General features: G+C 48.7%; 1 protein-coding gene across 1 annotated transcript; it reads left to right on the top strand.

The window, feature by feature from the left end:
* Positions 1-405: 405 nt before the first annotated feature.
* INHA (inhibin subunit alpha) lies at positions 406-3,476 on the top strand. Its single transcript, XM_032354926.1, has 2 exons — positions 406-1,032; positions 2,618-3,476. Exons 1-2 carry the CDS (start codon positions 759-761, stop codon positions 3,448-3,450), a joined length of 1,107 nt encoding a protein of 368 aa, XP_032210817.1. The 5' UTR covers positions 406-758; the 3' UTR covers positions 3,451-3,476.
* Positions 3,477-13,471: the final 9,995 nt, after the last annotated feature.

Here is a 13,471-nt window from a genome sequence, read left to right on the forward strand (position 1 = left end):
AGGTCCCCAACCGCCCGCCAGGCTGGGGCCTGAGTGGCAGAGGCGCCTGCAGCTGCCAATCCCAAAAATATTCTCTGATGACACAGCTGGAGGGACAAGAGCCCAGACTGGCTCCTCCGGGCTAAGTTTAGAGCAGGCGGGACCACCTGCCCCCCACCCTAGCCCCAGTTCTAGCCCCAGCCTCAGCCCTTCCCCCCAGGACTGGCCTAGCAGCTGCTTGGTTGAAAGGGGCCCCAAGAAGGTCTGAGGGGCCGGCACATTCTGTCTTTGCGACGAATAACACTCTTAGGAGCTGGCAGACCCCAGCTCCGAGGCTCCTGTCCCACCTGATGTCACCTCTGTGCTGGGTAGAGGGATGTGGCTCTGTGTGTGTGTGTGTGAGAGAGAGAGAGAGAGAGAGAGAGAGTGTGTGAGTGTGTGTGTGTGTGTGTGTGTGTGTAGGGGAAGGGGTGGTATGTGTGGGTCAGGTCACTCGGGGTGAAAACCCTCACCAGCCCCCTCCCCCACAGGCTTGGCAGGAGTGGAAGATAAGGCTCAGGGCCACAGACATCTGCGTCAGAGATAGGAGGTCTCAATGCCATGGGCAGGGGCCACTCTGGATTGCAGGGCGTGGGAAGGACTGGGGAGACCAGGATGAGAAGGGTAGAAGAGGCCCCGTGGTGGGATGTTGAGGGCAGAGTGGGGAAGCAGGGGGCAGACCCTGGCAGAAGGGGCACAGGGCAGGGAGCGGGTTCACAGTTGGCAGGGCTAGGTGAACTATGTCGCCCCATCTGCCACTCCTGCTCCTCTTGCTGCTGTCCCCAAAGAGTGGGCATGGCTGCCATGGGCCAGAGCTGGACCGGGCACTTGTGCTGGCCAAGGTGAGGGCCCTGTTCTTGGATGCTCTGGGGCCCCCCACACTGGCCGGGGAAGGCGGGGACCCTGGAGGCAGGCGTCTGCCCCGAAGACATGCCCAGGGGGGCTTCCTGCGCAGGGGCTCTGAGCCCAGGGAGGAGGAGGATGTCTCCCAGGCCATCCTTTTCCCAGCTACAGGTAATGAAAGTGGGAACCGGCAGGGCGACTTGGAGAAGCAGTGTGATACATACAGCGTGGGCTCCAGGGCCAGACGGGTCTGGGTTTGAATCTCCCGTCTCCTCACCCAAAAATGGGCAATAATGCCTACCTCTCAGGATTAAGCGAAAGGGTGCAAGGCTCAGGGGAGGCATTTGGGAGATCAAGAGTCTCTAGAGACAGACATTTGGGTCTGGGCCCCTTTTCTTCACCTTTCCTTCTTCCTCTGCCTCTGCTCCCTACTTCAAACCTTGTTTCTTTTGTCCCAATTAGCTGAGACTTGAAAAGATAACAGAAATGCAGGGGTAAGATTTGTTGGGAAACCTTTCCAGGAAATTAATCTACTTTCTCTTAAATCGCCTTTCATCTCCATATGTGTGTTTTGCAGTTCCACTGATGGAACCAGTAAAGCCCTCTTCCAGGTGGACTTTCTCGTAATCCGGTTTATCCTTTGCTTCAGAGAGGAGCTCCTTCCTCCTTGTGCCTTGGTCTTGTGCCTTATGCAGCGCAGTGACTCAGGGTGGATTTGGGATCAGGCAGAATCCCAGCCTGGCAACTTAGTCGTTAAATGTCCCTTCCTCTTTGTCACCCTGTTTCCTTATCCGCAGAATAGATCAATCGTGAGATTTTTAAATGAGAGAATGCGTGGGACAGTGTTGTCCCAATCTCTAGTCCTTCCCCATCTGCGTACCTGTCATGGAAGGCCACCAACTGCCTTTCTTAGAAAGCACTGCCCTCTATCCTGGGTGATACGCTTTCTCCTCCCAACCCCCCACCCCTGCCGCTTTTTCTTTCAGATGTGAACCTATTTTTTTTAAGCGGAATTAAAAAAAATACTTATTTTTTTTAAGAAAGAGAGAGCACCAGCTGGAGGGGCAGAGGATATCAAGCAGAGTCCATGCTGGTGTGGAGCCCAGTGGGAGGCTCGATTCCACAACCCTGAGATCATGACCTGAGCTGAAACCGAGAGTAGGATGCTCAACGGACGCGCCATCCAGGTGCCCCTAAACGCGGAATTGTTTTAAAGACTGTATCATGCAGTATTTCTGACAATATAAAAAGATACACGGGGTGGGGCGCCTGGCTGGCTCAGTCAGGAGAGCATGTGACCCTTGATCTTGGGGTTGTGAGTTTGAGCCCCACGTTGGGTGTCGAGATCACTTAAAAATAAAATCTTAAAAAAAATTTTTTAAAGCTATCTGGGGGGATAAAACAAATGCCCCTGTATTCAAGGTACCTTCATTCAAGATTCTGTTTCACATGACCGGTGAACAAACATTTAGGTCTAACGATGCCAAGCGCTGGCGAAGGGCGGGCAGGGCCTCTTATATACGTGGCTGACGGGAATATTAATTGGTAAAACCATTTCGGAGAGAAGTTGGCAACATCTTGTATTTTTAAAGTCCTTTAGGAATGAAATAACAAATGGAGAGCTTCTGTGCGTGGGCAGAGCACTCAGAGTGTGGCTGGCTGGTGGCCAGCAGTCCTGTCCCTGCCATTGGGGAAGAGGAGAGGTCCCGTGCTCTCCCGGTCTGGGCTGCCCTCTTCCTTCCCTCTGTCTCCTCAGGTGCCAGGTGCACGGACCAGCCAGTGGCTAGAGAGCTGACCCCAGAGGCAGAGGACGGCCTCTTCACATACGTGTTCCGGCCATCCCAGCACACGCGCAGCCGCCAAGTGACTTCAGCCCACCTGTGGTTCCACACGGGACTGGACAGGCGGAGCAAAGTGGCTTCCAATAGCTCTGGGCCCCTGCTAAGCCTGCTGGCGCTGTCATCGGGGGTCCCCATGGCCGTGCCCATGTCGTTGGGCCAGGCACCCCCTCGCTGGGCAGTGCTGCAGCTCGCCCCCTCTGCCCTCCCTCTGCTGACCAACCCAGTCTTGGTGCTGCTGCTCCGCTGCCCTCTCTGTTCCTGCTCAGCCCGGCCCGAGGCCACACCCTTCCTGGTGGCCCACACCCGGGCCAGGCCACCCAGTGTGGGGGAGCGAGCCCGACGTTCCACTCCCCCGTTGCCCTGGCCCTGGTCTCCGGCGGCGCTGCGTCTGCTCCAGAGGCCTCCGGAGGAACCTGCCTCCTATGCCGACTGTCACAGAGCCGCCCTCAATATCTCCTTCCAGGAGCTGGGCTGGGACCGGTGGATTGTATACCCGCCCAGTTTCATCTTCCACTATTGCCATGGGGGATGCGGGCTGTCTGCCCCACCGGACCTGTCCCTGCCGGGGCCCGGGGTTCCTCCCACCCCTGTCCAACCTCCTTCCTTGTTGCCAGGGGCACAGCCCTGCTGTGCTGCCCTCCCTGGGACCATGAGGCCCCTACGTGTCCGTACCACCTCAGACGGTGGCTACTCTTTCAAGTATGAGACGGTGCCCAACCTTCTCACACAACACTGTGCTTGTATCTGACTGCGTCCTGCTGGTAGCTGCATCCATCACCAGCTGGAAGAAAGGGCAGAGTTCAGAAAACGGATGGTTCCCACTGCCCCCTCCTTCCGTCTCTCTCTGCCCCAGGGCTCCCTCCCCATCCCACCCCTGTCCCATGGGTAACATGGGACAATAAACAACACAGTGCATATGACTTGGCACACATCCTCTGGCTTCTCTGATATGGTGGGGGGCAGGTCTGGGCCCCAGGAGCATGGGATCATAGGATCTCAGGTCACACAGCCTCACTCGACCTTGAAGTCGTGGAGTTCCAGAGCTGGGATTGGGCATGCCTCCGGTGGGAAGCTGCAACTCTTGCAGAAGACACAAAGTGTTCTGAGCTGTTGGTGGCCGCTCCGTAGACCACTGGAACCCCTGCTCTTCTCTGCCCGAGCTGATGGACCCCTAGTTCAAGGTCAGGGGAGTTGTAGACTGGCTGGAGATGATGGTTTTCAGGGCCTCACTGGAGACAGACATTCCGAGCAGCTTAGATCTTGGGTTTCTCAGGAACTTGGGTGGGAGATAAGGCAAAGACAGATGAGCTGGCAGGGCCTGGAAGTTGACAAGAGCAGAGAGCGGGGAGAACGCTCTGGAAGAGCAGAGCCTACTACCAGAGAAACAAGCTCTCGGGTCCGTGTATGCACGTACATATACTCCGTGTCCAGAGCGGGGTGCAGAGAGTACTTTTCCCACTATGTTTCCCATCACTCCATTCCTGCCTGCCTTGTCTGGGCCTGCTTCCCTGGCCTTCCTCCATGCTTTGTTCACTCTCCGCCGACCCCTCCATCTGGTTGTCCTCCTGCCCTGCCCCAGGGTCTTGGCTCTCAGCCAGTAGTTTCCATCCAGTCTCCCTTATAAAACGGGGATGTTCAGGTCCCTCTGACTGAAAGTTGGAGCACTTTCTGATAGTGACCGCATGACCGCAGTGCACATGCCTGCTAACGGTGACTTGTCAGAATCTCCTTCCTATGAACCCCGCTTCACTGGGTGGTTAAGTGCCTGCTCTAGGAAGGGGCTGTGGAGGGGCAAGACTTCCATCCCGTCACCCTTAGGCTAATGTCTTCCCCCTTTCTGAGCTGAGCTGAAGGAGCTACTCTTCCTCAGGGCACAAAAGAGCAGCCCACGCCATACTCTGGAGCTTGGCCCCAGTCTCTGTTGATGCTGAAACCCCAGCGAGGCCGCTGCTGCTCCAGAGGGGGGACCCTGCCTGCTCACAGTCCCCAGTCTCTCCAAGCACCCTCCTCTAGACCCAGCACTGCAACTAGTCTATACCCAGGGCTCCTGGGGTCCCCACTCAGGTGGTGGGCTGGCGAGAGGGCTGGCTGGACTCGGGCAGTGGTGGGAATGAGATTTCTACCAGTCTCTCCGAGCTTCATGCTCTCGCTGTCTGGCTTCCCTTGCCAGAGCCTCCCTGCCTTGAGAGAGGCCTTTCTCTGGGATCTGTAATCCTCCTCCTAGGCCTGGGCCTGTGTGGCTCAGACTTACCCTATCCCAGGAATGTGGATGACATCTGAGGGCTCTACCGAGGGGCACGGCGTTCTCTACTAGGCACTGCTGGTAAAAAGTTTTCTCGTACCTGAGACAGAGAGAGAATCATGAGGACAAAGGTTTGTCCTTTACAAACCCGCCGGACATTTTCACTGGAAAGGGATATGCTTTATTTGAAAGTTATCTTTTCTCTGTGTGTGTAGGTGTCGATATGTGTGCGTGAGAGAGAGAGAGGGCAAAAATATTATTTCTTTTATGGTATTTTATGATATATTCTTTTATGATTACTTACCAAAATTAAAAGTTGGCAATTATGGGGGTGCCCGGGTGGCTTAGTCAGGTGGGCATCTGACTCTTGGTTTTAGCTCAGGGCATGATCTCTGGAACAGACTCTGCTTTCAGTGGGGAATCTGCCGGAGAGTCTCTTGTTCTCCCTTTCCCTTTGTCCCTCCCCATACCGTTCCCTTCCCCCGTTCTCTCTTTTAAAAAAATCTTAAAAAAAAGAAAACCAAAACAACAAACCGCTTGGGATTCTAATTTGGACCCTAAGATTTGTCTTTGTAACTTTGCTGCTGAATTCTGTGAAATCCCAAAGTCTGGTAGTCACACAGGCCTGGGCCACCCCTTCCAGAATCTCGAAAGCCTTATTAAATTCTGTTAACTTAGCAAATCAGAGCGACACATCCTCCTCTCCCTAAGAGGGCCTGACAGTGGCTAAGGACATCTTTTTGTCCTTATTTACTACCAGAAGACCAAGAGCAATAGATTTCAGAGATGCTCTTTGTTCCCAGGGCTAATCATTAGAAACGCTGAATACTCTTAATTCAGTTCAGTTTGAACGGGAAATGCTACTCAAACTGACTTAAACCAAACTTAATTAATTTTTTTTAAAGATTTCGCTTATTTATTTGTCAGAGAGAGAGAGAGAGAGAGCAAGAGATAGCACACACAACAGGGGAATCAGCAGGCAGAGGGAGAGGGAGAAGCAGGTTCCGCATTGAGCAAGAACCCCAGGATCATGACCCAAGCTGAGGGTGGACACTTAACCAGCTGAGCCACCCAGGCAACCCCAAACTAAATTAAATTGAACTGAATTTAAAAAATCACTGGCTTGTGAGAAGTCTGTGGCCACAGCTGGCTAAGGTTTAGCTTCATTTGGGGCTCCAAGGATGCTGCCAAGTTCCAGCTATAGACTCCCCTTCCCTTGGGCACACGGGGGCTTGAGCAGTTTCAGGTTCCCATCGTCTCACACCTGAGGGAGGGAGTTGGCTTGCGGATGTCCCAGAACAGGTCTTGGTGCCCCTGATTGTTCTGCTTGGGATCATGTGCTCCAGGAAAGGTGGTTGAGCAGACAGCATGCCTTAATGACTTACATCCTGTGTCCTACCCTTGGAGCCCAGAGCCAAAAGCACAGAGGCCGAAGGCGACAAAACGTGGTCCCGCAAAGCAGGATACAGTTACCACAAAAATGGGGAGTTGATGCTGAGGGCAGGTACTGTGGATGCCTCCTCCTAATTCTCTCTAAAACCCAGCCCTTCTTCCATCCCTACACAGACCCTATTCATTCACGTGCAGACCCTGTTCTGTCATTTGCGGGGCAATTCTCCAGGGTCAGTGCAGCAGTCTCCTTAACCAGTCCCCAAGCAACCATTCCCTACCTGTCTGGTCCACTTGCCACCTGGCTGCCAAAGGATACTTCTTTTGTAATCATGCCCCACAGCGGTTTAAAAAGTCGTCTCCACAAAGTTCAACCCCCTCTGTGTGTCTAGCAGCCCTTCCCAACCGACCCTAAACCCATCCCCACAGCCCAGTCTCAGACCTGTCCCTCCCTTCCTCTCCCGGCCCAACCACACCGGCCAAAACTCTGCTCAGATAAATTCCGATCCTTCCTCAAACACATCATTTTCTTCTCCAGCTGCCCTGGCTTCAGCAGTCTCTTTTCCTCAGGCGATGCCTCCTTGAAGATCCAATTCTGATGTCATCTATTCTGTGACTTCTCTTCACTCCCAGATGGCGACCTGGCCACTCTTCCTCATTGCTTCCTGGGGGCTTTGTTCTTGAACGTTGATTTGCAAAACAAAAAACAAAAAACAAACAAACAACAAAAAAACCCCAAAACCCAAAAAACAAAGAACACATAGATATGTTCTCATGGTAACCATTCAGCTGTGGAAAATAACGCAGAGGCTCTCCTCGTCTGACTGCCCCCTCTAGAGAGCTAAATATCCTGCCAGACACATTGCTGTGAGTTTACGTACAGACACATACCTTGTAGAAATAGATTCCGCCCCACAAATGGTACCATGCCTTATGCATTGTACTGAAACTCTTTTACTTTATGTTCTGGGGGCTTTCTTTGATTTTTATTTCTATCCCTTATTACCTTTTTACCTTTTTTTTTCCTTCAAAATCATGCACCCCACGCCAAATAATCTTCTTTTGTTAATTTAAGTATTTAGATAACAAACACATATACAGAACTTACTATGTGCCGGATAGGTTACAAGTAAAAGCGCATGCAATCCTCATAACTATCCTATGAGGCATGCACCGATGCCATACCCATTGCACAGATGAGAAAACTGAGTTACAGAGAGATTAAATAATTTACCCAGAGTCACATCCCTAATAAGTGGTAGAGCCAGGATTGGGACTCCAGAAGTCTGGTTCCGCCTCTAGAATACGTGGTCGTGTGGCCTCTCCTCACCACTCTTCTTCAAATTTGCCCAGGTGAGGAGATGAAAATGTGTCCATTGATAAGGAAGACAATCCAGCCCCAGGACACTTGTGAAAATGGCAATTTCTTTCTTTCTGTCATTTTTTAAAAAAGATTTCATTTATTTGAGAGAGAGTGCAAACATGAGCAAAAGAGCACAAACACGAGGGAGGGGCAGACTCCCCGCTGAGCAGGGAGCCTGATTGGTAGGGGGCTCCAACCCAGGACCCTGAGACCATGACCTGAGCCAAAAGCAGATGCTTAATGACTGAGCCACCCACGCGCCCCCACCTAACCTCGCCGTCTTTTTTTTTTTTTTTTGCGCAGTCACTTCCAATCTCTGAAAGTCTTATCCTTTTTTTTTTTTCCCCCCCAACAACATTCTTTATTGATAAGCAGATGCAAAATGACTGACCTCACCCATGGCTGTCTTTCTGCTCATTGTGACATAATCTTTCTTGAGATGATTATACTTTTTTTAAGATTTTATTTATTTATTTGCAGAGAGAGAGCAAGAGAGCACAAGCAGGGGGAGCAGCAGGCAGAGGGAGAGGGAGAAGCAGACACCCCTGCTGAGCAGGGAGACGACACGGGACTAGAACCAAGGACTTCAGGATCATGACCTGAACTGAAGGCAGACGTTTACCCAACTGAGCCACCCAGGCACCCTGATTACACATTTTTTTTTTTTTTGAAAGATTATTTATTTATTTATTTGACAGACAGAGATCACAAGTAGGCAGAGAGGCAGGCAGAGAGAGAGGAGGAAGCAGGCACCGCACCCCACTGAGCAGAGAGCCCGATGTGGGGCTTGATCCCAGGACCCTGGGATCATGACCTGAGCCGAAGGCAGAGGGCTTAATCCACTGAGCCACCCAGGCACGCCTGATTACACATTTTTAAAAGTTACAGTGAGTGCAGGAATTCACTAAAAAGAACTTAGGAAGATGATTTAAGACCAGAACACTCCACAGCTGGTGCGAAAGAACTGCTCATCTACAGGCAGGAAACCGCTGATAAAACGCGTCAGCTGCAAATGCGTGGTGCCTCTCGTGGGAAAGGGAAGCCTGCTCTGCTGCGGAGTTTCCAGGCCCATAGGATGGAGCCAGGAGCCACAGATTATTCCCAGGCCTTAAAGGCTAATGAACGCTGCCTGCCTGGCTGGGTTTCTACATTGCTTGGGACATTGGTGGCTCCTTCGTTCATTCCATTTTCTGCTTTTTAAATGGGAATATCTGTGACTATTAATCTAGAACTGTCTTACTCTTATATCTGGGAGCTGAGAACTTGTTTTGTAGGTTTGCAAGTGCAAAGAGGGAGAGCAACTGTGCCCCAGGAATCAAACCCAAATCCTCACCAAATGTCAAGTAATGTAAATAGTGAGATTTGGGACTTTCGAGGTGGTGAGATCTTTTTTTTTTTTTTTTTTTAAGTTTTTCTTTATTTATTTGAATGAGAGAGGGAACAAGATCAGGGAGTAGGGGAGGGACAGAGGGAGAGGGAGAAGCAGACCCCTAATGAAGTAGGGAGCCCCATGTGGGGCTCGATCCCAGAACCCTGGGATCACTGAGCTGAAGACAGTCACCCAACAGACTGAGCCCCCCAGGCACCCCAATGATGAGATTCTGATAAAATTTTGGACTTTGAGTTGATGTTGTCATGGGTTGAGGCTTTTGAGCACATTTGGATGGGATGCGTTTATATGGGTTGGATGCAGACTTTGGGGGCAAAGGTCGGCTATGGCAGGCAGAATAATGTCCCTCCAAAAATGTTTATGTCCTAACCCCCAAATCTGTGAATAGTTAACCTTATATGATAAAGGGGACTTTGCAGATATGATGAAATCCAACATTTTGAGATGAGGAGATCTTTCTGGATCATCTGGGTGAGCTAAACATAATCACAAGGAGGGGAGCCTGGCTGCCTCAGTTGGTTGATTTCTGCCCAGGTCATGATCTTGGGGTGGAGAGAGATAACCTCCATATTGGGCTCCGCGCTCAGCAAGGAGCCTGCAGGGGATTCTCTCTCTCCCTCTGCCCCCTCCCTCTCTCTGAAATAGATAAATACATCTTTAAAAAGTGTGATCACAAGGGTCCTTGTAAGAGGGAAGCAAGAGAATCAAAACTGTAAAAGATTTAAGACCAGAAGCAGAGATTGAGCCAAGGGATGCCAGCTGCCTCTGCAAACTGGAAGAGGCGAAGGACAGGTTTCCCCTGGAGCAACCAGAAGGAAGCTGTGATGTGTTAATTAACATGGTAAAGACCCCTCAACTTTGCAGGTGGGATTGAGGTTCCTACAGATTTAAGATGGGGCGATAATCCTGGATTGTCCAGTGGGCCAATCTAGTCACATGAGCCCATAAACACAGAGAAATTTCCCTGGCTGTTGCAGAGAGATGGGATTATGGGAGGGGGGGCCTGAACGGTGCAAAAAGGGGGTTACAAGCCAAGAAATGCAGGCAGGCTCTAGAAGCTGGAAAGGTAAGGAAGTGATTCTCCCCTACAACCTCCTGAGAAAAATGCGGCCCCACTGTCACCTTGATTTTATTTTTTAAGATTTATCAGAGAAAGAGAGAGAGAAAGCACAAGCAGGGGGAGGGGCAGGCGGTGGCAGGGGGAGTGGAAGCAGCCTCTCTGTTGAGCAAGGATGCTGACTGGAGACTCTATCCCAGGACATGGGGATCATGTGACCTAAGCTGAAGTCAGACGCTGACCTGGCTGAGCCACCCAGGCATCCCTGCCACCTTGATTTTAGTCCAGCAACACCCACGGTGGACTTCTCACGTATAGAACTGTAAGATTGAAAATCTGTGTTCTTTTAAGGCACTAAACTTGCAGTACTCTGTTATAGCAGTGATAGGAAACTATTACTTTATTATTAATGAGGGGTAGAGACCGAAGATGAAGTCATATCTGGGAAGAAGAAAAAGCATTTCTGTTGTTCCTGATGCAGCTGGCCTCGCCCACGAAATGCTTGGCTTCAGCAGAAATGCAAACATGCTGTCAGTCCTTAGATCCGGTGTGTCTAACAGAAAAAACATTCATGAGATTCTACACTAGTTTTGTCCTGGAATAGAATATACTGAGCAGTTACAACAGTTTTCAGTGGGTCCCTTAGAAATTGGGGGTCCCCCTGTGTTGAGTGAATAAATGAATGTGATAAGGACAGGCTCTGGGAGAGACTGGAATGACTCCATTTTATTTTTTAAAGATTTTATTTGTTTATTTGATACAGGAAGAGAGAGAGTATGAGCAGTGGGAGTAGCAGGCACAGGGAGAATAAGACCCCCCACTGAGCAGGGAGCCTGATGCGGGATTTGATTCCAGGATCCTGGGATCACAACCTGAACCGAAGGCAGTCGCTTACCCGTGAGCCACCCTCAGGCACCCTAATAACTCCTTTTTATTTATTTATTTTTTTATTTCAAAGATTTTATTTATTTATTTGACAGAGAGAGAGAGATCACAAGTAGGCAGAGGTGGGGCCGGGGGGCAGGCTCCCCGCCAAGCAGAGAGCTCAATGCGGGACTCGATCCCAGGACCCTGAGATCATGACCTGAGCGGAAGGCAGAGTCTTAACCCACTGAGCCACCCAGGCTCCTAATAAACAAATCTTTAAAAAAAAGTAAAAATAAAACCTTAAAAAATGAATAAATAAAAATCAAGTGTTCTTTATCACATCTTCTCAAGGACTGCTGACATTTGTGTCCTTTTGCTTATGGTTTATGATGATCACAGCTCTATGAAATGCAATGCCAAACTGTAGTTTTCATACTAGTAATGTAGCTAAGTTGATAAGTAAAAAGGATGTATAAAAACTAAACAGAAGGGGCTCCCAAGTGGCTGTCAGCTGAGCATCTGCCTTCTGCTTGGGTCATGATCTCAGGGTCCTGGGACTGAGTCCTGTGTTGTACTCCCTCCTCAGCAGGGGGTCTGATTCTCCCTCTGCCTGCTACTCCCACTGCTCATGCTCTCTCTCTCAATTAAATAATAAGTAAAATCTTTTTAAAGAATCTAAACGAGAGAAATAATTATTATATGATCAGACTATTTCAAAATCAGAATACAGGTACTCTCCAGTATATAGCACAGAAAAACTTCCAACTTAATTTCATAAAACGATTTCTTAATGGCTGTTGATCAATGAAGCACCGAGGAAGTTTAGTGCAAATTCTACCAAATGCATTTATCAAAACGGGGGTTTTGTTCCCTTTTTCTGCAAATAAGTGTTATTACCTTAATACTGAGAATGTAACAGATTGGGTTGACTCGATATTTAAAAGCTATCAATCACCATGGGACACCTGGCTAGTTCAGTCAGTACAGCATGACACTCTTGATCGTGGGGTCATGAATTCGAGCCCTATGTTAGGTGTAGAGTTTACTAAAAAAAAGAAAAAAAAAAGGCTATCACCATAAGCCGGCCCTACAACTAAAAACTCAAACACAGTAATCTCAAGATCCATCCAATATTATCTATACTCAGGCTGGAAGACAGAATAGGACCAAAATGTATTTATGTATAAAATGTATTTAATGTATTTAAGTATTAAAATGTATTTAAATAATAAAAATAATTTGATTGTTTTAATGCTGAAAGTATTTTATTATATTAAAATGGCACATAATCCTTCCTAACTTCTGCTTCATGGATAAGAGCAATATTATTTTAGTTGCTCAAGCATCATAGTATAGTTGATCCTTGAACAACATGGGTTTGAACTATGAGAGTCCATTCATACACAGATTTTTCCTGATAAACACAGTGCAGTATTGTAAATCTATTTTCTTTTCTTTATGATTTTTTTAAAAGATTTTATTTATTTATTCGACACAGACAGAATGAGAGAGGGAACACAAACAGGGGGAGTGGGAGAAAGAGAAGCAGGCTTCCCGCTGAGCAGGGAATCCAATGTGGGACTTGATACTAGGACCCTGGGATCATGACCTGAGCCAAAGGCAGACGCTTAATAACTGAGCCACCCAGGCGCTCCTCCTTATGATTTTCTTATCAACAATTTTTTTCTTCAGATTTATGAAAAAGAATACAGTATATACTACATATAGCATACAAAATACATGATAATCAACTTTATGTTATCATTAAGGCTCTGGTCAACAATACGTTATTAGAAGTTAAGTTTGGGGAAAGTCAAAGTTATACATAGATTTTCAACTGTGGGGGGAAGGGTCAGCACCCCAACCCTCATGAAGTTCCAGGATTGTCTGTATTAAGAATATCTGCTTCTTGTGGTAGGCTTTTCATCAGCTCTCTGGAAATGAAGTCCCAAGAATAAAGTCTTATAAGTTGCAAATTCGGGACAAAACTGTACAAAAAAGTCCCCAACATCCAGGAACCTGGGGATTCAACACTATTGAATCTTTGTATCAAATGACTGTTGTTGGCTAACAGGGTTTGAAAACTTTTTTTAAGTGATCTCTATGCCCAACGTAGGGCTCAAACTCATGATCCTGAAATCAAGAGTCGCCTTGTCTACTGATGGAGGCAGCTAGGCGCCCAGGTTTGAATTTTTATTGTTGCCCCTGAATCATGAATAAGCACAGCTACATTAAGTAGTGACTTCTCCTTGACTTCTGGGGAGGAAGGTGTGCTCTTTCAGGGGTAAGGCTTCCAAGTTTTTGCCTTTCTCCATTAAAAGCCCTGAACCTTATTCTAGGTTTTCGGTATACTTGACCTTGACGATCCTCCATACCCAAATTCACTTGGCCACCACAAGCCAGTCACTGAAGTTCGAGGGGAGTCTCTTTTTGGAAATATTCTGCCACCAGTAATGTCATG

Source organism: Mustela erminea, chromosome 8 (assembly GCF_009829155.1).
Source record: "Mustela erminea isolate mMusErm1 chromosome 8, mMusErm1.Pri, whole genome shotgun sequence".
Taxonomy (NCBI): domain Eukaryota; kingdom Metazoa; phylum Chordata; class Mammalia; order Carnivora; family Mustelidae; genus Mustela; species Mustela erminea.